General features: G+C 32.9%; 5 protein-coding genes and 3 long non-coding RNA genes across 9 annotated transcripts; 3 read left to right on the plus strand and 5 right to left on the minus strand.

The window, feature by feature from the left end:
* Positions 1 to 184: 184 nt before the first annotated feature.
* Positions 185 to 613, minus strand: LOC128392444 (uncharacterized). Its single transcript, XM_053352473.1, has one exon. The coding sequence runs from the start codon at positions 611 to 613 to the stop codon at positions 185 to 187; it is 429 nt and encodes a 142-aa protein (XP_053208448.1).
* Positions 614 to 5,177: 4,564 nt separating this feature from the next.
* Positions 5,178 to 7,007, minus strand: LOC128392427 (uncharacterized). The gene is made up of 8 exons (XM_053352457.1): positions 6,934 to 7,007; positions 6,665 to 6,804; positions 6,497 to 6,590; positions 6,268 to 6,425; positions 6,075 to 6,206; positions 5,766 to 5,999; positions 5,583 to 5,693; positions 5,178 to 5,264 (listed from the first exon to the last, which is right to left on the minus strand). Exons 1-8 carry the CDS (start codon positions 6,935 to 6,937, stop codon positions 5,226 to 5,228), a joined length of 912 nt encoding a protein of 303 aa, XP_053208432.1. The 5' UTR covers positions 6,938 to 7,007; the 3' UTR covers positions 5,178 to 5,225.
* Positions 7,008 to 7,017: 10 nt separating this feature from the next.
* Positions 7,018 to 7,331, minus strand: LOC128392430 (uncharacterized). The gene is made up of 3 exons (XR_008325994.1): positions 7,303 to 7,331; positions 7,147 to 7,226; positions 7,018 to 7,085 (listed from the first exon to the last, which is right to left on the minus strand). It is a non-coding gene; the product is annotated as an uncharacterized LOC128392430 (long non-coding RNA).
* A 1,108-nt stretch (positions 7,332 to 8,439) lies between these two features.
* Positions 8,440 to 9,252, plus strand: LOC128392258 (uncharacterized). Its single transcript, XR_008325975.1, has 4 exons — positions 8,440 to 8,579; positions 8,658 to 8,762; positions 8,835 to 8,999; positions 9,066 to 9,252. It is a non-coding gene; the product is annotated as an uncharacterized LOC128392258 (long non-coding RNA).
* An 873-nt stretch (positions 9,253 to 10,125) lies between these two features.
* LOC128392523 (uncharacterized) lies at positions 10,126 to 15,356 on the plus strand. Its single transcript, XM_053352551.1, has 3 exons — positions 10,126 to 10,234; positions 14,815 to 14,943; positions 15,023 to 15,356. Exons 1-3 carry the CDS (start codon positions 10,136 to 10,138, stop codon positions 15,116 to 15,118), a joined length of 324 nt encoding a protein of 107 aa, XP_053208526.1. The 5' UTR covers positions 10,126 to 10,135; the 3' UTR covers positions 15,119 to 15,356.
* A 1,512-nt stretch (positions 15,357 to 16,868) lies between these two features.
* On the plus strand, positions 16,869 to 17,553 carry LOC128392150 (uncharacterized). The gene is made up of 2 exons (XM_053352131.1): positions 16,869 to 17,282; positions 17,363 to 17,553. The coding sequence occupies exons 1-2, from the start codon at positions 16,941 to 16,943 to the stop codon at positions 17,453 to 17,455; spliced, it is 435 nt and encodes a 144-aa protein (XP_053208106.1). The 5' UTR covers positions 16,869 to 16,940; the 3' UTR covers positions 17,456 to 17,553.
* A 766-nt stretch (positions 17,554 to 18,319) lies between these two features.
* LOC128392204 (uncharacterized) lies at positions 18,320 to 18,977 on the minus strand. The gene is made up of 4 exons (XR_008325967.1): positions 18,952 to 18,977; positions 18,773 to 18,888; positions 18,620 to 18,715; positions 18,320 to 18,535 (listed from the first exon to the last, which is right to left on the minus strand). It is a non-coding gene; the product is annotated as an uncharacterized LOC128392204 (long non-coding RNA).
* Positions 18,978 to 22,041: 3,064 nt separating this feature from the next.
* On the minus strand, positions 22,042 to 23,048 carry LOC128392212 (uncharacterized). Of its 2 annotated transcripts, none has more exons than XM_053352195.1 (5): positions 22,853 to 23,048; positions 22,652 to 22,788; positions 22,473 to 22,588; positions 22,333 to 22,415; positions 22,042 to 22,239 (listed from the first exon to the last, which is right to left on the minus strand). In XM_053352195.1, exons 1-5 carry the CDS (start codon positions 22,979 to 22,981, stop codon positions 22,165 to 22,167), a joined length of 540 nt encoding a protein of 179 aa, XP_053208170.1. In that variant the 5' UTR covers positions 22,982 to 23,048; the 3' UTR covers positions 22,042 to 22,164. The 2 variants fall into 2 exon arrangements, with proteins under 2 accessions (XP_053208170.1, XP_053208169.1); XM_053352194.1 differs by having other exon boundaries at positions 22,321 to 22,415; positions 22,853 to 23,047.
* Between the last annotated feature and the right edge of the window lie 568 nt (positions 23,049 to 23,616).

The following is a 23,616-nucleotide window of genomic DNA, read 5'->3' on the forward strand; positions in this document are numbered from 1 at the left end:
GTTGAGTGACCATTTAACATTCATTCTATTTCCTCTATGTGCAAGAGGGTAAATAATTTCTTGAACAGCTACCGACCATTCACCATCAAGAATAAGTTTTTTAGGTAATCGATTAGTAAACTGAGATAATGTATTATTTTTATAAATATCCATACTGGCATTAGAAATAACATCAACAACAAATTCATTCGACATTTTCAATTGCATCAACCCAGGAATTTAATTTATCAGGATATCCAACCCATGAAACGAAATATTCTTTCTTTTTAGTACGTGGATTTATTCTAGTTCTTAAAACTTCATTAATCTTATATAAATCAGGTTCAGTCACAGGATAGATCTCTTCATGATAAAAAATCGATGTAACTGGTTCATTATCATAATCACGTAGACGATAAACATACCCTTGAGGTGTATGTTTAACTTTAGTTATATAATAGATTTCACGACTCCATGTTGATGTTGCACCTTTCTCGAAAATAGTTTTAGCTCTTGTTATTCGAACACTATCTCCTACTTGGTAAGGTTTTTGTTTCTTTTTATTTTTCTTTTGACCTCGAAAAACATTACTAACAGCTAATGATTGGTTAGTTAATGCTTGAATCGGGGTCATTTTAATAGTTCGATGATATGAGTTATTATATGAATTGATTATTTTATTTAATACATCAATATATTTGTGTTTGTTTTTATAATGTAAATAACGATAAATTCGGGATCTTAATGTACGATTGAATCTCTCAACAATCGCACATTTAATTAAATCATCAGTTGATGTGAAATGATTAATATTAAGTTTTTGTAAATATTGTTTTAAATATTGATTAACAAATTCTCTTCCTTGATCAGTTTGTAATTTTTCTGGTTTTCTCGATTTGAATATTTCTTTAAATCCGTTAATAACTGAATTTGAAGATTTATCTTTTAAAGGTATTGCCCAGGCAAATCTACTTAGACAATCAACAACAACTAATAGATATTTATATTGATCGTTGGCTCTTGAAAGCCAACTCATATCCATAATATCGGCTTGCCATTGCTCATCGACTTTATCAACCAGAATAGGTAATCTTGGGAATGGTTTCTTTCTTTCACGGAATAAACTATATGTTTCCTGGTTTTTTAACCATGATTCGACATCATTGAATTTTAAATTGGAAATTTTAATTCTTGCAGTATCATATAATTTTTTAATACCTCCAAATGATCCAGATGATTCTGGATCATAATATATTTTTTCTAATTCTTGTTCGATACTAGGTCCTCCCATTTTAAGTCATTTATAAATTCAATTGCTTTCTCGTTCTTAATTAGTTTAATTGCACTTGGATACTTTAATCTTATCATGGTTAATACTCTTTTTGAACCATTTGGGAATTTAGTTTTCGCACCAACCGTTCGTAAGTAAGTAATAATTTCATCTATATTACTTGCATTTGAAGGTATTCCAGCTTCATTTGTGATTTTCCCTTTCTCGGTAACTAAACCAGGTATACCTCTGATTAATGTTGTTAGTGTATCTTTAGCATCCATTCTTGAGTTTGAAGGATACGGAGAAACTCTTACAGGTTCTGGTGGTAATCGATATGGACTTGATCTTTCGATTGGTAATGTATCGTCTTCCGATTTAGTATCAATTAAAGTCCGATCATTTGTATGTGAAACTGCACTTTCAAATTCTGATGGTTCTGATTGCTGCTCTTCATTATAAAATTCAGTTCCACGGTAATTCTGATGTTCGAGATTATGTTCTTTTGTTCTTGCCAACATATTATTGATGAATTTAACTTTGACTTCAGTTGGTAAATTTTTATTCAACATACGTCTAGTTACACTAGGTCTCAAAACATTACGTTTATATTGATCTTCAGAAACTAAGTACATTCGGGTTACTGTATTCATTATTTCGACAATTTATTTGCAGCAATTGTTGCTAATAGTGTCAATGCTGGTTTAATTAATAATGGTAAGAATCCACCTTTCTGATTAATCAGATTTTGTCTCTGTTTCAATGTAGATTTACTGGTGAGAAGACGTAAATCTTTCTTATACCGTTTGAGTTTGGTTTTATGTTTAGGTTTTAAAGGTATTACACCTTTCAAGATTTGTTTAGCAATATCGGTAATTACTGGATAAATAGATTTAGGTGAATTGGAAATGATTTTCTTCTTGGATATGTGATTTTGTCTTTGCTAGCTTTCGCAAGCAAGAATAACACTTGAGTGCACGTTTAACCGTCATTTTTAATTACCTAAAAGAATCAAACTTCTTATACTAAATATGCTGTAATGTATGGTTCTTCATCAAGTACATTTGTTAGAAATCTAGTTTCTATTGGTGTATCAGGTTTTAAATCAAAAAATAAATATGAATATGGTTTTCTTGTTGCATCTTCATAAATATCTTGTAACTTTTTAACTTTACCAGGTAAAATCTGTCTTCCGATATTAGCTATCATTGATTGATCACGAGGATTTTTAAAATAAACTACATATTGTGAATTTAATGATATATTTCTTGATTCTTTTCCACGAGTAAAAAAGTTTTGTACTAATAAAATAACAGATAAATTACGATGGTGAGATCCTTTAGTAAATAATTCACTTATTACTTTTGAATTTGTTGATTCAAACATTAAATCATCAATAATTATCCATTCTGGTTTTATACCATCAAATTTTGTATTAAATTTTCAGGTAAACCTTGAATGAAATCAACATTCGGCATTGAACTGAATATTTCCTGATATTCTCCGTAAAAGTAAGTTATCTTTTCTGGTGGTGGGTAACAGTATTTATTAACGTTTGATACTAATTGCTTAATCCAATACGTTTTACCTGAACCTGTTGGACCAGCAATCATCATTGTGAATGGATGGCGTAAATAAACTGAGAAAGTTTGCATTTTGATGATTTTAAATTGTTTATTGTTTTCTATTCTTAAGTAGATTATTGAAAAATCTGAAAAAACGTTTTTTACGAATATTTCTGATGAAAATGATTAACGTAAATTTTTTGAAAAAAGAAATTTTACAAAAAATGATTAACATGAATTTTTGAAAAAAAATGAACATGAATTTTTGAAAAAAAATGAACATGAATTTTTGGAAAAAAAATGATTAATATAAATTTTGAAAAATGATTAACATAAATTTAATTATCGATAACATCGATTCCATGTTCTTTAACATAATCCATATGTTTCTTCATATACTGAACAATATTTAGTGAACATCTTGTGTTTGTGTTAGAATGAGAATGGAGATAACAAGGTTGTCTTAGTTGGTCAATGAGTTTGTATGAAGCACCATACGTTCCGTTGATATTAATTAGAGGGATATTGAATTTATTCAATACAATTTCTGCTTCAACTGATCGAACGGCTACAATTAATTTTGATTTGTTTCTGCAAGCTCTGTAAAAAGTAACACATAAAGCTTCCAATTCATCATAACTTAAACCATTGGTGAATCCATTATATTTTAATCCGTGATGGTACTTCTCGAGGTATTGTATCTGTTTTTCCTCTTTAGGTGTTGGTTTACATTCACAAAATTTACCGACTTTCACATGAATTAAATGATCATCACCATACATTGCAACCTCTTGTGGATGATAAGTACCATTAACATAGATACCTTGAGTATCGAAATAAGCACAAATATATTCCATGTTGACTGTTCAAAGTTTGAATGACAAATGAACTTGTGTTCACTTGATCATCCCTATTTATACTGTAGTTTGACGAGTGAGCAGAAAAGTTTCGGATCGGACTGAGCGAATCGAGTGAGTGCAGCGACATCTAGTGAAGTGTTGAGTAAATCATCAGCAGTAACTAATCCTAGGTTGAATAAATAACACTTTTCAGGCTCGACTTTATTACCTCTTATTGCTGTGAATTTATGTTCTAATAAATTCTCTTCAGTTGTTAATAAAGATAATATGTATAAGTCAATTAGCTGTTTGATAGGTAGATCCTTGGATAACAAAAATAGAGCAGCAGGAACAAATGGTGTAACTTCTCTCCAGAAATCCATTGGAGTTAGAACATAAGAATCTTTTTTCATTATTTTTAATGTCTCACTCCCGATTCTCTTGATTTGCACGTCATAGAAGAAGGCTTGTTCATTACGTAAGTCCTTGTTGTTGTAGAAATTAAATACAAATTTAAATTCTGATGGTGTTAAAGATATTCCAAATTTAGTTGGTGAACTATTATAACTATATCTAATATCCAGTCGATTACACTTTTCACTTCGAGAAATTTTAAAGATGATTGGACCATTAAAGATTCTATGTGTTCTCCAGATTACACAACCCATTTTGATGTTTACTCTTCAAAGTTCAAATGACAAATGAACTTTCATTCACTTGATCATCTCTATTTATAGTGATTTGATTCTGTCCATGAACTGCGCAATCGCAGTTTCAATTTGTTCGACACTTTTCGCTCCAACAATTACAATTGATCCAGTATGGAAGTACATGATCGTTAGTCCATTGAGTTTTGTATATATTGGAGGGAATAATTCAGGTTCGTAACTTGTATCTTTCTTACAATATAAGTGTTTCAGTTTTTCAGTATTGAATCTAACTGAATTATAACTTGATGCTGTTATATTAGATATTCTAATGAATGTTATTTCACGATCAGGGAACGTTTCCATTAATGTCAAAATTGTCATAGGTAGACTTTTGAATCCTGTGGCTGTAATTTTTCCTGATGCAAAAACAAGCAACACACCATTATCAGTTCGTATAACTTGAGCATTGAATTTTTTCTTTCGGTTCGTGTTGTCGACTTTGATGTCTATTGGTCCTATTGACCATATTGAAACTACATTATCAATACGATAATCAGGCCAGATTGATTTGGTCATATTTAATATTATCAAAAAATATTGCACGGAATATTAGTAGTAAAATGACTGTTATAATTATGAAAATGATGATTCGTAAAATCATGTTATGTTTCATCGTATCGAATGAGCTGACTACCGTCAGCTCATCCTCTTTTATACTTATTTTATAACATTTAAATTTGCCGCCAAAAATTTGACTCTAAAATATTCTAAATATGGTCACCGAATGTTGGTGTTGGCTAGAAAATACCATTTATTCATTTACCGAAACTTTGTCTCAGAACGGACACTTTGTCCCAGAGTGGTTGTCCTAGAGCGGACAGTTTGTCCCAGAGCGGACGGTTGTCCCAGAACAGGGCTTTTATTAACTACTCAGGTGCCCATCGAAACCATAATTGTCAACCTAAAACAATTATCCAACAAAATTTAGATTAATTCTAAAAACTAATTGACAAGATGAGTGTTAATGGTTGGAAGTTAATCTAAATTATCGCGACTAACCACGATATCGATATCGATATTTCATAGATTAGGTTTCATTTGACCCGATTAAGTCATTTGCAAATGGAGTCCGGTCATTCCTGGTTAACTCAAGCTAGGCCAAGTTCAGCTACAAATCAGACCTTACTCATACACTTTCATGGACCCTAACCTCTCATTGGCCAACACATTTATCTCCACTTCCATTAACACTCATTTTACCATAAATTGGTTTTCTTACGGTTTCAGTGAAGTATTGGGTAGTGACAACTTTATCGTATTTATCAGAATTAACAGTTGAATTATAAGAAATTGATTCCCAAACTTTCGCCGCAAACTCAGGCCGATTTTCCTGGAAAACAAAAGCGCTTAATCATGTCTAATTCTGCAGGTAATCAACTAGCAAAGGCGTCTTTCTACTTACAAGATACATTTTACCCAAATACTTGTAATTTCCATCTAGAAGAAATAATCTTGTCAAGTGAAACTGACCAGTCTCTTGACTAAGACCTATTGATCCTCTTTTAACCGGTGAAACTTTACAGGACTCGCCCTCTTGAAATTGGTAAACTAGACCAAGTGAGTAGTCATAAAGAGCTTCCGATTTGCTATTAGGTTTCTGTATACGCACCAATTTGAGTCTATCATTGGCATATATCTGGTGAAGAGATTAGAACATTATAATTTGATCAACAAATAATTGCCTATCATTATAATTTGAACAATCTCTTACCTCGCTAACAGTTTTTGTGGTAGTTGAGCTTGTAATTGTTTCCGAAAGTATCAGGTGGACAAGGTGGGAGTTCATTGTTGGAGTTGGTACGCTATTTCCATAGAAAGCTGAACAGCCGACTCCTGGAAGTGGCTGTGAAATTAAGTGGATTAATCAGTTGGTTATCAAGTAGCCATTTGTTGAGTTATCTTACCTTAACAGTTCTGGATAAATCTTTAGTCGAGTCCATGCCTTGAGAGAAAATGTCCAAAATTAAATTTTCTTTCGTTAAAAACAATACAGATGATGGGTCACTTCCACTGAACGTAATTCGACTCGGTGCTTGTAGGCCTGATTCTTGGTCCAAGTTAGCTGATTTGATAAGGAAAATGCCAGGAGAAGTTGAAAATTAATAAAAGACCAGCAAGTGATAACTAACTTACATTTGTAATAACAAGTGATATTCAATTTATTGTTGATATTTGCTCGTAAACTTTTCATCATTGTACCTCTCACATTTTCATCCGCAGCCTCTTTCTGACAAGTTAATGAAATTTTTGATCAAATCAGTAATTTTATTGTAAATTTTGCTGATTGAATCTTAATATTACCCAATATATTGAATTATGCCTAAGACGATAAAGTATCGAAGGTCCCATAGCTATCAACATGCTCGTCAATCGTTTTGTTACACCAGTAAGAAGTTTAAACTCATCAGAAGGCTTGAACTTGTACAATAAACAATCGGTACCTAAAAATGAGAAAGAATATTAATCAAACGATTATCTTTCTTTTCGATTTCAGGTTGAACAGTCTTTCGACTTTTTCGACGTGTGCGTAAACACAATTTCGGTGGATGAATTTCAATCAATTATTTTACCCATAATCACTTGACGCTCATAACTGTCCCAAGCTTTTCATTCTTAGTGTAGTGGTAAACACTGAATTTATTTTAGGAGTATCAACAATCTCGCCATTAATTGTTGATCTCGATGATATAAATTCAAGCATCGAATAAATATCTCCGGTATCCTGTAATATCAATTAGTTGATTAATTTTCAATTTAAACTTTAATCAATTGTTCATTGGTACCTTGTCTGTTAATGTTGCGTGAATCTTATAACTCCCCTTTGGTAAACTTAAAGGCAAGTCCATTAATGTTGATATGGAAGCTAGGAAATTATTTGAATGGAGTAATAACTATTGATAATAATTACTGATAATTAATTGATTTCAACTTGAACTTACCTGAATTACCAGAGTGAATGACTGAAAAATGAACAACGAGTAAAATAAAGTAACATTTTCAACTTTGTTACGATGAAAGTTTTGTGAATAAAACTCGACAGCGTTTTGTTAAATTGTGAATGAGTTGAATAGATAGTAAATACTTTCACTATTTTTAATTGAATGAGCGTTTAAACTGATCGTCTTTGACAAGTTAATATCATTTACGGCGAGAACGCCTTTTTCTCAACAAATCATTAATATTATCACTAAGTTTACCTTGGACATATTCAATTAGTGATCATATCACTACAAAAATCTATTCGATACTTTTGATTATTTTATCTCTAAAATTAAAATTGTTATCAACTTTCCTATGAAATTCGTTTTGCATATGAATTCTGACATTTAAAGTAGATATTAATAATAAAATTGAAAGAGAAACAAATGCGAACAGTTTTAATTGTTTTCTGATTACTTGGAAATCTATTGATAATTATTGGCTCCTCTCAATTTTTAATTGTTTACAATAATAGTGTTTGACGATTAGATAAGTTTTTATCTTGATTCTCATTTGTTTATCATATCTTTTGACAAATTATTTGTTTTTCCCGCTTAAAGTTTCATATCGGATGTAAGACTTTAAAAACACAGAGAAGACGTCAAAAAATCTAGTTACTTAATTAAATTGATAAATAAAATTCTGGTAAAGAAAGTTTCCAAGGAAATATGAATTTAACTTGCAAAAATTTATCATTGTTGATCTACAGTCTCAATTAAAGATCCATTTTTGCACACTGTCCTTATAATGTCACAAATCAATGATTCTGACACAATATTATCAATTTAGTCTTTTCTGTTTTATTTATTCTGGGAACTCATTGACGTTGATTGTTCAACTAACTCAATTGTTTTTTGATAAAGTTGGGGACAATTAGATGATATCTATTTCATTAAGTTTGGAAATTCAATAATAGTAAATCGTTTATCTTACTGTCAATTTTGAAAACAATAGTCTGATTAAAAAATAATTAAATTAGTTGATGAACAATCAAAACAATAAATTTTCCTAATCCAAAGACAACAATCTAAGAAAGATATTGATATCAAGGTTCATAAGTTGGTTCCATTATAAAAAGGGACAAAAAACTTTATTTACTTTCATTCAATTCTAACCAGAACATATAACATAACTAAACAAATCGAATCTTTAATAACTATGATCAAATCAATTATTGTCCTTTGCCTTTTCTTAGCTGTTTCTTCAGCTCGAGATATCGTGCATACAAAATGTGACTGTAAGTATTAAACTGATTCATATTAATTGGCCAATCAATTAATCACCTACAATCAATTAAATTTAATTGCCATCTTAGCTACCTCCGGTACAATTGAATCGTTCGATATGGACCCTTGCGACTCTGATATTTGTATTCTGAGGCCCAATACGGATGTTGTTTTTACCGGTCAAATCATCCCAAGTAAGTGTATTATCGTTATCCTTTTGCGATCAGTGATTTACAAATTATTCATTTCAATTCATGAAAATCTAGCTATTTCCGCTGAGAAACCGACTCTTTCCATTCAGGTTAAATGGGATATTCTTATATTGAATATCCTGGTCTCTCGCAAGACGCTTGAATACTGAATGTCCATTGAAGGCCAATGTCGCAAACCACTTCAAAGTCGAGATGGAAACTTTCGGCTGGTTTCCACCCGTAGTAACTGAAAATCAACTAAATTACTTTTAATCAATCACATTACAATTTTGATCCAATTCTCAGATGGTCACTGACATGCGATTCCACGTCTACGAATCAGCCGATGGTGAAGAATTGGCCTGTGCTCAATCCAAAATTGAGATCGCACCTTATTAACTCAATTAATTAAACAGTGAACGTGACATCACTGATTAACCGAACGCATTAATGCGATCACAAAAAATGAAAAGTAAAATTATTAATAAAAGAGAATATAATTTGTTTTGACTTGATGAAAACTAAGAAATAGACCAATTATTAATATATTGCGCGATTAGAATGCTTTTCAGGTAGAAAAGGCGATTCATTTAGAGTTTCAAACGATCTATCAATAAAAAACCACAAGAAGTTCGATAAAACTTGATCAAATCGATGGACCCACCGAAAGTCTGAGATCGGAACACCTCTTTTCTAAAGACATGCGATTTAAATCGGCGATAATTTTATCAATTAACCACTGAGATAGAAAGGGGCTCCATCAAAGTGTAATATGTGCACTGGTAATGTAATAGTCTTATGAAATTTTCGTTTTATCGATTTTATGAATTGGACTAAATTCAACTTTGTAGAAATGATTCCAGGGTCTGACCCATTGGTCCAATTGTATTATGAAGCAACATATTAACTTCGTCCTCGTTAAAATTGAACTTTACAAGGAGAGTTTCCAATACACCATGAGATCTGATTAATATGTGAAACTTAGGCCTGAAAGAGAAGCAAATAATATTCACAATTTTCGTCTTCATTTAATATCATGTCAATTATGGGAAACTAAAAATATTCAATGTTAATTATGTGATCAATCAAATTAATTCAATATAAATTGTCAATTTTGTTTATAAAAAATTACTTCTGACTCAAATAAGAGCTCACAATAATCAATTCAAAAGAATTGTTCAAATTAATCAAATTTCAAATAAAATTCTATTTAATCAGTTGTTAAAATCAATTATTACAAAGTCTAGAATCAATAGTTTGATATAAAATTCATATTTCAATTAATCTTCTTAACCAGTTTATCAACCAAACTGATCATGATTAAATCAATTTTATTCGTTATTTTAATCATCGATTCATCTTTTTCATTAATTGTGATGAAGTTTCCCACTTTGAATAATACTTGTAAAACTTTTATGGAATTGGTAACTAACGGGACTCATGAGAAATACATGGAAGATATAGATGATTGTATGGTAAGTAGTGATCACTGTGAGAGTCTACCCGAGCAGTGACGTAACCAACTACCCAACTAACCAACAGTGCAGGGAATCAACTCCTTGCTTCCCCCTTTGTTTGATTGCTTAATGATTGGTAGTCAAGGTGAAGTAACCTTTCCACCTTGACACCTTAGTATATATTGAGTTGGTCAACACACCAACAAGTGAGATATGAGATGTACATACATGTAACCTTTCAACACCTTTACCTTTTCAATTAATAAACCTTTAAACTATTCTAATTGTGAACCTTCCAGTGTTTAACCACACTAAGTACAAACCGATCCAGTCTCACATGGTAGCAGAGCGTGGTTCGTACCATCAATTAGTTTATATTTAAAGTGTTTTCTGTTTAAATTGTGAATATGTCTAATGCTCTTAACATTGAGAAACTAACCGATGACAACTACGAGACCTGGTCAACCCTTATGAAGAGTGTTCTCATTCATCAACAGTTATGGTCAGTAGTTGAGAAGCCAGATGAAAAGGCAACTGACTTTGTATCCAATGACCAACGTGCTTTAGCCCTGATCACGTTAAGTATCCAACCGAAGAACCTTCGACTGGTCAAAATGAGCAAGTCAGCTAAGGAAGCTTGGTTAGCCCTTGAGAAAGCTCATATAAAGACTGGACCAGCGAGTATTGTTTCGTGCTTTAAGAAGCTGGTAACGTTGAGGATACGACAAAGTCAACCGATGCAAGAACATATTGATTCGTTTGTTGAGCTGTCCGACCAATTGGCCACGCTGGATATCAAACTACCTGAACTATGTTTGTCTGTGCTATTGTTACTGAGCCTTGGTGAGGCATATGAAAACTTCGTTGTCGCAATGTCGTCAAGGGACAGTTTGCCACCTGTTGCGGTTTTGAAAATCAAACTGTTAGAAGAGGAAGAAAGGAAATCAGGTGACGCGGTTACATCTCATGTGTTGAAGCTTTCGAGAGGTGAGAAGGTCGACAAGCGAAAACGTCGATTCAAGTGTTTCAAGTGCTCGGAGATTGGTCACAAAGCCAATGAGTGTCCTCTTAAGAAGGGAGATAAACAGAAGTATGATAATGTGTTACAGCTTCGTTCCTTCAGTGGTGATAAGATGGACAAGTCGACATGGATTCTAGATAGTGGAGCTACTAGTCATGTATGTTGTGATCGGAGCTACTTCAGTCGGCTTGAGAGATCGACAGGTCGATCAGTTGCCTTGGCCGATGAGCGAAAGCTGGATGCTTCCGGTGTTGGTGAAGTTAAATTAAACATCAATGGCAAAATAATCACGTTGACCGATGTATTGTTCATAACAGAATTAGAGGTTAATTACTTTTCTGTTGCTCGTGCTGTTGAACATGGATGTCAAGTGATATTCGGGGATCGAATAGAGAATCGAGCAAAGTCGATTGGCCCGTTTGGATGGTTGCCACAGTGGACAAGTCGATGTTGGACTCCTCCATAGACGACTCGGCCACCTGAACATCGGAGACATTGAAAAATTGATAAGGTGTGGTGCAGTTGAAGGAGTCACCACAGACACAAGTGAATTTATACAGTGTGACACGTGCTTGAAATGTAAGGCCTCTCAATTACCTTACCATTCATCTTCAACACGTACAACCAAGCGACTTGAGCTTGTGCACTCGGACTTGTGTGGACCAATCAAAACACCGTCACTTGGAGGGGCCAGATATTTCTTAACATTCGTGGACGACTACTCTAGATTTGTTTGGGTTTACATGTTGAAATTCAAAGACGAGGCAGTCGACATGTTCAAGAGTTGGCATAGTGAAGTGGAACGTCAGTCTGGTGAAAAGGTGAAGACCTTGAGAACTGACAATGGTTGTGAATACCTAAAATTGAAACAATATTTCAAGACCCGAGGTATGCGTCACGAAACAAGCGTAGCTTACACACCACAGCAAAATGGGGTTGCTGAACGGGTGAACAGGACATTAGTTGAGATGTCGAGAAGCTGCTTGTCGGATGGGTCGATGGATCTAAGATTATGGGCAGAGGCTGTTTCATTTTCTGCTTACATTAGAAATCGTGTTATCAACAAGAACAATGAGAAGGTTACACCCTTCGAGCTTTGGTCTGGTCGAAAGCCGAATTTGAGTCATCTTCGTGTGTTCGGCTCCAAAGGTTTCGTTTTGGACAAACGAACAGGTAAACATAAGTTCGCTGAGAAAGGCAAGGAAATGATACTTGTTGGGTATGGAGATACAAAGAAGGCCTATCGAATGCTTGACTTGGAGACTAAACATGTCGAATATAGCCGAGATGTTAGTTTTATCGAACCGATCAACCGATCAGTCAGCTATTCCAGTACCTCCAAAGATCAAGAATCACCAATATCATTTGATCTTAATGATATCAAAGAGGAAGCCAACAGTGATCAAGAGGATCTTACCACTATACCAGACGACCAACCAGTCATTGATGAAGACACGAGGAATGTTGATAACGAAGCAAGTCTGACTTCAACATGTGACGACTCGAACATGCCAACAAGTCAAACCAAACGAGGACGTGGACGTCCGAGGAAGGGAACAGAAGCTCCAAAGAAGATCCAAGAACAATCAAGTCACATCTATAATACTCGTACACAAGTCCGCAGGTCGACCAGTGATGTACTGTCAAGTATTAAAGAAAATTCTATCCCCATACCAAAGGATGTGAGAGAAGCTTTGTCATCCGAGAACTCTGGAGAGTGGATGAGAGCAATGGAAGTTGAGATGGCTTCAATTAGAAAGAATAAAACATGGGACCTGCGTAAACTTCCACCAAACCGTCGATCGATTGGTTCTCGATGGGTTTTTGCCGTTAAACATAATAAAGATGGTACAGTTGATAAGTTCAAAGCTCGACTAGTTGCGAGGGGATTTAGTCAGAGGTTCGGCATTGACTATAATCAAACTTTTTCACCAACTGTGAGACCGGAATCTTTACGTTTATTGTTTGCTTTGGCCGTTCAAGAAGGTTGGATTGTTCATCAAGTCGACGTCTCGACAGCTTACCTGAATGGAGACTTAGAGGAAGAGATATACATGGAACAACCTGATGGTTTTGTAAACGAAGATAAACCTGATTATGTTTGTTATTTGAACAAGTCGATATATGGACTTAAACAAAGTGGAAGACAATGGAATCTGAAATTACATTCAATCCTGACTTCGATTGGTCTGAGAAGATGTGAGGCTGAACATTGTCTCTATACTGGCCAGATGAACAATCGAGAAGTCTTATTAGCAGTATATGTCGATGACTTATTGATCGCTGCAAGTGAAGAAGTTACAATCAACAAAATCAAAGAGTTGCTGGCTCGAGAGGTCGAAATCTCGGACAAAGGACCAGCGAGATACATATTGGGTATTGAGATATCGAGGATGTCAATTGATCAGATCTGTCTATCTCAATCATATGCTATTACTAAGCTTTTGGAGGCTCAACAGATGAGTGATTGTAAGCCAATTTCAACTCCAATGGAAGCTAATGTTGATTTGGAGACTTGTAATGGTGATTGTGAGAAAGTCGAAGGGTCGAGATATCGCAGCTTGATAGGTTCGCTGCTTCACATCTCACTGAACACTCGACCTGACATAACATTTGCTGTCAATAGGTTGGCACAATTCAATCAACAGCCACATATTGAACATTGGCAAGCGGCGAGGAGGATATTGAGATACCTCAAGGGAACCTCAGAGACGAATTTGGAATTTAACCGGACAAGTGATAAGTCCCTTGTTGGATACGTCGATGCTGACTGGGCCACAGATAAAGGAGATCGACGTAGCTACACAGGTTACATTTTCAAATTGTCAAATGCTAGTCTGTCTTGGTCGTCACGCAAGCAGAATTTAGTAGCTCAAAGTTCCGCTGAAGCTGAATACGCCGCGATTTCAGAAGCTGTGAATGAAGCTGTGTATCTGAAACAGTTGATTGGTGAGGTCGGGTTCATTGGAATAGTCGAGAAGCCGATCGTTCTATTCAATGACAATACATCAGCTATCAAACTATGCGACAATCCAGTATTCCACAAGAGAACCAAGCATATTGAGATTAGGGTTCACAACGTCCGCCAACACGTTGAGGATGGAACAGTCGAAGTGAGACACTTGGCGACTGAGGATATGCCAGCTGACATCCTGACCAAGGCTCTTCCACGAGCGAAACATGACAAATTTACTGTCGAGTTGGGTCTGGTTAAGGGAGGGTGTGAGAGTCTACCCGAGCAGTGACGTAACCAACTACCCAACTAACCAACAGTGCAGGGAATCAACTCCTTGCTTCCCCCTTTGTTTGATTGCTTAATGATTGGTAGTCAAGGTGAAGTAACCTTTCCACCTTGACACCTTAGTATATATTGAGTTGGTCAACACACCAACAAGAGAGATATGAGATGTACATACATGTAACCTTTCAACACCTTTACCTTTTCAATTAATAAACCTTTAAACTATTCTAATTGTGAACCTTCCAGTGTTTAACCACACTAAGTACAAACCGATCCAGTCTCACAATCACAATTCATTTTCAAAATTAACCTATCGATGTCTAAACTTTTTACCAGAAAAATAATCTACCCGAAAATGTTTACGATGCTTTGGTCAAATGTGAAAATATTTTACCGTTCAGGACAAACGAAGAAGTGACCAAGGCTTGTTCTGGCATTGAAATCAACTCGAAAGCATTTGAAGAGGTAAAAAAACACAATGAACTGAATTTTCGAGTAAACTGTTCAAGTTTAGAGACTAATTGTGCGTTCAATTTTAATCAAGTCCATTAGATGCAAGCAAAAAACAGTTACTGGTGGTTTCAAAAAGTATCGGGTGAGAATTGATAAATTATTAAACAACATTGATTATTTTAACTAAATGTTATTTTTATCTATCAATAATTCAGTCCTGTATATTCAGCATATTGAAGGAACAATTCACCGATAAATGATGGATAGTTGGTTATGCATATCAACAATAAAATCTGATAAACTTAATTTTTTGTTCGATTGTTCAAGGATAAACACTTAAATGATCGTTGATTGTAAAAATTATGCCGATTACATTTATCATTGTAATTTTTAATAGAATGAGGCCTCAATAAATATCATTTGCATCAAAACATCTGATTAATCATTTCCATTATTTCAATCTAGTCATTTTATCAAAGTTGTTTATTGATTTTTCACTATTAATTCAAATCTAATTTGAAATAAAAAGTACTGGTTAAAAGTTTTGATCCAGCGGCCTGTCGTTGATTTAACCTGTTTACACATCTCTGGATGTTGTAGTTTCGTAGCCCTCGAAGATCAAAAGCCACTCTCTCATTTAGCAAAACTGTACATCAAATCCAATCAAAAAAGTCCTGCATCCACAATTTTGACCAATGCTATGATTGTCTTAAAAACAAGTTTATCGTCTCTTAGAACTAATCAGGCCAATTAAATACAACGGAACTATGGATTTGCCACTTTGAATATTTTTTTCACCAAAACAAATCTAATTTTCTGTAAGGTCAAGAAAAGTTGTCGCTCAAATAAAAATTTCATGATCTAAGCACATCGTTTTTAGGAAAAAGTTGCCAGAAGTTTCAACTTCGAATTTGATTTTCTCGAAAACTACATATCAGATCATAAAAAAATATTTAGACTTCATATTTTTGGCTTTAAAAATACCCAAAGTCCTAACTCTTAACTCAAAAGTATAATTTTTTGCCCAATGTCCTTTATTCACTAATCTCACTCACAAATAGGAATTTAACAATCAGCAACAAACAAGAACTATTAATACATTCTTTGACACGAATGATCGAATTCGTAGATATCTCAGATCAATTGGAGCTTTTTTAAGGCCATTTTCACCTCAAATGGATCACGAGCTTCAACGTCTCCGTAAATCAAATGCCTCAAAATTTCTTAAAATTCCTACCATCAAAGTATCAATTCAAAACTCTGGTAGATAAACTGACCTGAATTAGCAGTAGATCATGAATGAACAATCCACGCATAATGAAAAAAAGTCATCGTTACAATTAACTGGATTTTTAAGATCATCTACTAGTACTAATATCAATAGATGCAAAAAATATAATTAACGTCCAGATTTGATCCTGGTTGTAATACTTGAATACATCTTTGCATCAGTATTCTCACCTTTAATTACATTTAATTGTGTAATTTTTCTCAATTAATATCTTAATAAATGCGAGCCACCCTAAAATTTCAAATTGGATTAACTTCATATTAAGTCAGATTAAGGTTAACAATCATTGTAATCATCAGTAATCAATCAAACAATAAGTATCAAAATTAGCAGAGATAAAAGAAATCATATCGTTTGAACAGAGCAATCATTGCTTTCGTCAATTATTAACAATCATATTGTTGTGATTACGGTTTTTTATATGATGGTGATAAAATGTAACAATCCAATAACAGAAAAGATTATCAATATTTTTAGTTAACAAAATATAAATAATCTAATTGTTTGATTGATATATTGAAAAAATAATTCGAGAAATCAATGATGTAAATAGCCCAATACATCGTATGATTATTAAATCAGAAATCAAATAAATTTTGAGGTGTTATTCAGATTTTTTGTATAAAAGGATAGAATTATATTCAACTAATTTCATTATTACTCAAAGTATTATTAACTTCATTAATTGTTTAATCAACGAAAATAGAAAAGTATCGAAATGTACAACCAACGACTAACTACATTGATTTTAATTACAATCTTCATAATTTCAGTTAATTGTTTCGTTATTGATCATCCAGCGCAAAGCAAGAAAGCGAAAGTCGGTGATGAATTCAAGCCGATTTCAGTGACTGATCCAATGGTTCTAGATGATATTCAATTCGTAATCGATCAAATTAACTCAGCTTCGTCGTCTAAATATTTGGTTAAACCAGTTAAAGTTCGAGAGGCTTATATATTGATGAAAGAATATGTGAGATTAACTTTCGATTTGGCCACAACAACTTGTCTCAAGGACTCGAAAGCCGCGTTGGACAAATGTGCAATTGATCAAAAACAGGTAATTTTAATAACTTAAATGATCTAAATGATAATTTTATTTCTTTATAATCTAATAATTGTTTTTTATTTCAATTATAGCCAATAAAAACTTGCAATGAGTTAATTGTTGACAATACACCTTGGAGAGAAGTCAAGAAAAAGATCACCAATTTTGGTAACTGTGCACTTTAACTGTCAACAACAATTGATAATTATGAAAATTAACTGTGCAAAAATCAACATATTTGCAAATTGAAATATTAATAAAAAATAAATTTTCTGCAATAATATCAATATGGTTAAAAACCAGTCGTCAAACAAATTAACTTACATTGCAACCATTTCAGTACAAGTTATCCAGCTGAGATATTTTATCAATGATGCTACTTCAAAGCTATTATCAAGAACTATTAATAGATCAATAATAAAAGTGAAACATTAAGTGAATGAATTCGGTACGATGGTGATTATAATTGAATGGAAAGAAGTTTTTTAGTGAATTAGACAATCGGTTTCTTGTTGGCCATAAACTATTCAACTGATTCTGTGTGTTAATTTGACAGCCAAATCAGAAAAATTAATATCCATGTAACTGGATATCTAATTATTACAACTACAGTCTAACACCAAAAATTGATCTAGTTTTTAAAAGTCCTTTGAAATAATTCCAAGTTGCTGAAACTGTATCTGGATCTCATGATAAATTATTTATGGTTAAATGTAAAGAGTTAATGTTTATTTTACATTTACGGATTGATATTCTAATGTTAATATTAACAAAAGTTTGATCAACTACTAAGTTGGATCAAACACTCTATTTAGAGATCTCTGATCAAATGGAGGTTCAACTACTTGGAACATCAATAATATTTAGAGCTGATATTTATCAGTATTTTTTATCATGAAATTAGTAACTGAACCGTTTTTACGAGGCTAGTATTTAATACTTACGTTAATTCTCACTTTATTTTTCTCTCATACTGGAAGTTCTAGAAAACACAATGAATCTGCTTGGGATAATATTAAACAAATTTTCCAATATTACAAACACTCCAATGAATGAGAAAACATTTATTTATCAATGCTGAATACGATTCAAGTTTATTACTCGCGTTAATTAAACAAAATATTTTGATTTAAAATAATTGAATGATTAACATAAAGCTTGTTGACAAGTTTCTACGAAACTTGTACCAGTCAATGATTTGGCGATTTCTTGGACTTCACTTGAGATCTTCTTCGATTGTGCTCGAGACACATACCAAGCCTTGACTGTCGATTGATGAAGAAACAAAAACAAAAACAAATAATTAGTTAATTTCTCCACAGTAAAAACAATTAAATCGTTCAACTAACCATCAAGAGTACCATCACCATTTGATGAGCAAGAAGCCAAGACAGCGGTCCAGTCCTCGGAGTAGTAGGGCATCCAGAAAGTGGCTTGTTTACCGTCTATTTAATTAATGGCTTGATTACTTTCATTAGTTCAAATAATTAATGTCTAATTACCTTGATTGATGTTGAATGAAACGGGCTCTTCATCTTCAATTATATCATAATAAGATCCACCAGAGAAATTACCTTCAGTCAAATCGACTTGATTATCCCAAAGTACGACGCTTTCACTAGCATTGGTTACACGTTTGATTATTAATTTTCATTTTTATTAGGATTAATTAGATACTTACGGTTCTTTAACTGTACCCTTGTTCAAGATGTAAACTTTTCCGGGTAGAGATGATTGATTTCAATGGTGTTTCGAATGGTGTTTGGAACAGTCTTATCGGTTCGACCAATTTCATACCAACCAGTGATTTTGGTGAACTAAAGATTGTTAATTTAGTTTAGAAATCAAAATTAAATTATAATCATTCAAATATTTACTTACATAGCTGAAGGACCAGTAATTGATTCCCTTAGGAACTGTAGGAGTTGGACAAGAGTCTCCTTTAATTGTTACACCGATTGCAGAAGCAATTACAAGTGAAGCACAAGCAATGAAGAAGATGGATTTCATTTTGATTGTTTAATGAGAGTAAATTGTAGTTAGTTGAACAATTTAATTTGTTTTCTGATTTAGTTTTAGAATTTTTTTCCGCCTTAAATACTTACAGCGATCGATTATTATCGACATTTATTACTTCACATCGTAATCTACAACTTTCCAAGAAATGATAACCATTGTTATCGTTTGATTGTTTAGCACTAATTGTATGATTTTTCAACATGATTTGTTAATTGTGACGATAATAATATGTTCCAAATTGTACCTAAATTTTCCTTGGTTTCTAATTATGAACAAATGTAACCTTCATCGTTTTTCACTATCATAACTCATGATAAGAATGATTGTTTTTCCATATCTAACCATTAATAGGAAATTGATTTGTTTGATTAAGTTTGCACAAAGAAAATTATTGAATACTGATGGAAAATATTACATTTTGGTACATATTATGATTACTAATATTTTTTCATTCTTTTTAAATCATACCCTCACTAATCAGCCTTATGGTACCTCTAAAAAACTATCTATCAATTCATAGATGAATATTGACACGTTGGGTAAGCACAACAGGTAGTAAACGCGATCTTCGGGATAATAATAGCGAAGCGAATCTATTAATAGTAAAATTTATAATCTCGAGGGTTCAGAACACAAGAAAACTCTTTACATCAATTTTCTTACGTGTCATTTGTTAATTACTTACTTAATTAGTTAGTATTCTGATGAATTTAGATCAGTTTAGACCTATTGAATGTTTTCTCTGAAGTTGAGCGGAAAATTCGAAGTAAATTATTGAAGATACTATTAATACTTGTGGGGGGATAAGTTTTAAGACTTTTGTTTTACTTTTACATGTAATATTTGTAATTTTGAGAAAAGTAGTTACATGTTATCTATTTGATGAACTGGCCGAAGGACTTTTTTACAAACCTCTTATAGAGATGTATTAAGATAGTGAATATACTTGATTAGATGGATCAAAACTACTGTAGACTACTGAAAACTACTGATGTGGATTCGAGTTCAATTCCTTGTAAATTATATCGTCTCTTATAAATCCACCAGGAACATCAACCGTTGATCTGGTTAAATAATAAGCGCTATTTGACATTTTTGCTAACGATTTGCGAACCTTATTAAAACTCGTTGTGATATTTTTCATTCCTAAAATTATCCAATCTGATCCTAGTTGTGATTTCACAGATGACAACTTCTTTAGTTGTTTGATGTAAATATTGTATCTTCTAAGAGTCGCAAGTCTACAGTCTTTCATCCGTTCTATTTACTACTTTGCTTTCAATCCAATTCTTTTTACTAGCTTCCATGTCATCAATAACATCATCGAAAGAATCAGCCCCTTTCTCATTGATTGTTGCAAATATCTCGTGACTTTCGTTGAACTGATCGCGAGTTTTTAGAGCGACAAGCAACCCAAACGTTTCCTTAACAATTAATCGAGTTACATTAACAATATCTCGTAGTTTCTTAGCTGTTTGCTTTGATTTATTTTCCGTTTCCATGTCAATTGATGATAATTCATCATTTAGGAGATTAAGTTTATCACAATAGATTTTTATTAACATTAATTGTCCTTCATTCATCTCTTTGCTTGGTTGATGAATTTTAATTCACTTTGGACAAGTTTAAGCAATGATTTCACTTGGATATGAGATTCAGAATTTGACTTGATTTCCAAAGATTTCATTAGGTCATAAATAACTGATGAGAAATCGTAAGGTGATTTGTAACCAGAATCTAATTTATCCAATTGGGTTGCACAAGATTTTAGAAATTGCTCAATAAAAGATAGGATTATATTGATAAATCTGAAGTAAGGTATCGATCAGAAAGACAATTTAAGACTTTTATAATCTTTCGCCATCCGATAGTTTGGACATTGCATCAGCAGCCAAACTTCATGCGAAGCTTCATCGATATATTTTTGTGGTCCATTCAGAGCCTCATTAACAATTTCAACCTTTTCTTTTGGAAACATCAATCTTCCTCTGGGAAACGATTCGATCCTTTGAACTAAGCTCATCCAAAGAGACTTTACTTAATTATCTTTCCGTAAGCAATTTATCACGATAAGATTCAACATCTTTGATAACTTGAAACAATACTGGAAGATTTGAATAACTAGTCCAAGCAAAAAAAGTCGTAGGCACTTTAAATGGATTATCCATTGGGCTTTAATCAACTTGACTAATTAAAAAATGATGAAAATATTTCATCAGATTTTATGGCAATTAAAAAACAAGCTGCAATCATCAAGTCAGATATTCCATATTCACCAGAATTACTCCATCTATTGGGTTTCAGTTTAGGTTCCAATCTTTCTACAAGAAGCTAAATTACACACTTTTCTTGTTTATTTTAACAAATCACATCTCTTTCCTGGATAGTGAAATCTATCCGATTCCAATTCATTCTGTTTCGATTTGATTGAGTGGAATTGAAGCAATTCATTTGAATTTACTTTACCTAATTTTGTGATTGAAAGTTTAAAGAGATAATCCATATATAAAACCTCTATAACTCTATAACCTTTGGTTCTCGAGTTATCGTGACGAACACTCTTATAAGTTAATTACTTGGAACATATTTGAACGTTTATCATGAAATTATTAACTGAATCGTTTTCTCATGGCTGGCATATAGATCTAAATATCTTAATTACTACAGTATTTTCATACATGTAGTTCTAGAAAACATTACAAATCTACTTATGATAAAACTATCAACTCTTTGATAAATGAGAAAGCACTAATTTATCAATGCTGAATACGATTAAAGTTTATTACTCGCGTTAATTAAACAATACATTTTGATTTAAAATAGTTGAATGATTAACATAAAGCTTGTTGACAAGTTTCTACGAAACTTTTACCAGTCAATGATTTGGCGATTTCTTGGACTTCACTTGAGATCTTCTTCGATTGTGCTCGAGACACATACCAAGCTTTGACTGTCGATTGATGAAGAAACAAAACAAAACAAATGATTAGTTAATTTCTCTACAGTAAAACAATTAAATCGTTCAACTAACCATCAAGAGTACCATCACCATTTGATGAGCAAGAAGCCAAGACAGCGGTCCAGTCCTCGAGTAGTAGGGCATCCAGAAAGTGGCTTGTTTACCGTCTATTTAATTAATGGCTTGATTACTTTCATTAGTTTAAATAATTAATGTCTAATTACCTTGATTGATGTTGAATGAAACGGGCTCTTCATCTTCAATTATATCATAATAAGATCCACCAGAGAAATTACCTTCAGTCAAATCGACTTGATTATCCCAAAGTACGACGCTTTCACTAGCATTGGTTACACGTTTGATTATTAATTTTCATTTTTATTAGGATTAATTAGATACTTACGGTTCTTTAACTGTACCCTTGTTCAAGATGTAAACTTTTCCGGGGTAGAGATGATTGATTTCAATGGTGTTTCGAATGGTGTTTGGAACAGTCTTATCGGTTCGACCAATTTCATACCAACCAGTGATTTTGGTGAACTAAAGATTGTTAATTTAGTTTAGAAATCAAAATTAAATTATAATCATTCAAATATTTACTTACATAGCTGAAGGACCAGTAATTGATTCCCTTAGGAACTGTAGGAGTTGGACAAGAGTCTCCTTTAATTGTTACACCGATTGCAGAAGCAATTACAAGTGAAGCACAAGCAATGAAGAAGAAGGATTTCATTTTGATTGTTTAATGAGAGTAAATTGTAGTTAGTTGAACAATTTAATTTGTTTTCTGATTTAGTTTGAGAATTTTTTTCCGCCTTAAATACTTACAGCGATCGATTGTTATTAACACGCATTACTTGGAATCGTGATCGACACCTTTCCAACGGAAAAATGATCATCATTGTTATCGTTTGATTGTTTGGCATTAATCGGATGACCTGTCAATTAACCAACACGAATGTCAACGCGATCTGTAAATTGTGACAGTAATTCAGTCAATTTGAGCGATTTCGCTATTGAAAACAACAGATGGAAATTTTCATAATGTTTCAAAGTTGCACTTAAATTTCACTCAGTTTTTTAATTATCATGAACAAATGTAACTGTCAATCGTTTCTCATTATGAAAGTCAGGGACAAGAATGGTTGTTTTCCCATAACTAATTATTAAACTAACAGTATACAATTAATTTGTCTTTTAACCTTTTCAAAGACAATCAATAATTAATTATTAATAACGAAAGTAAAACAATATGCTGCGGGTATCTCTTAAATAACTATCTATCGAATCATAGATGAATATTAGCATACATGATTCTGACTGCGAAATTTACATTCGTAAGTCTAATTAGTGGAAGGGTTAGAAAAA

This window comes from Panonychus citri, unplaced genomic scaffold, assembly GCF_014898815.1.
Source record: "Panonychus citri isolate SS breed McGregor unplaced genomic scaffold, ASM1489881v1 Contig00136, whole genome shotgun sequence".
NCBI classification, from domain to species: domain Eukaryota; kingdom Metazoa; phylum Arthropoda; class Arachnida; order Trombidiformes; family Tetranychidae; genus Panonychus; species Panonychus citri.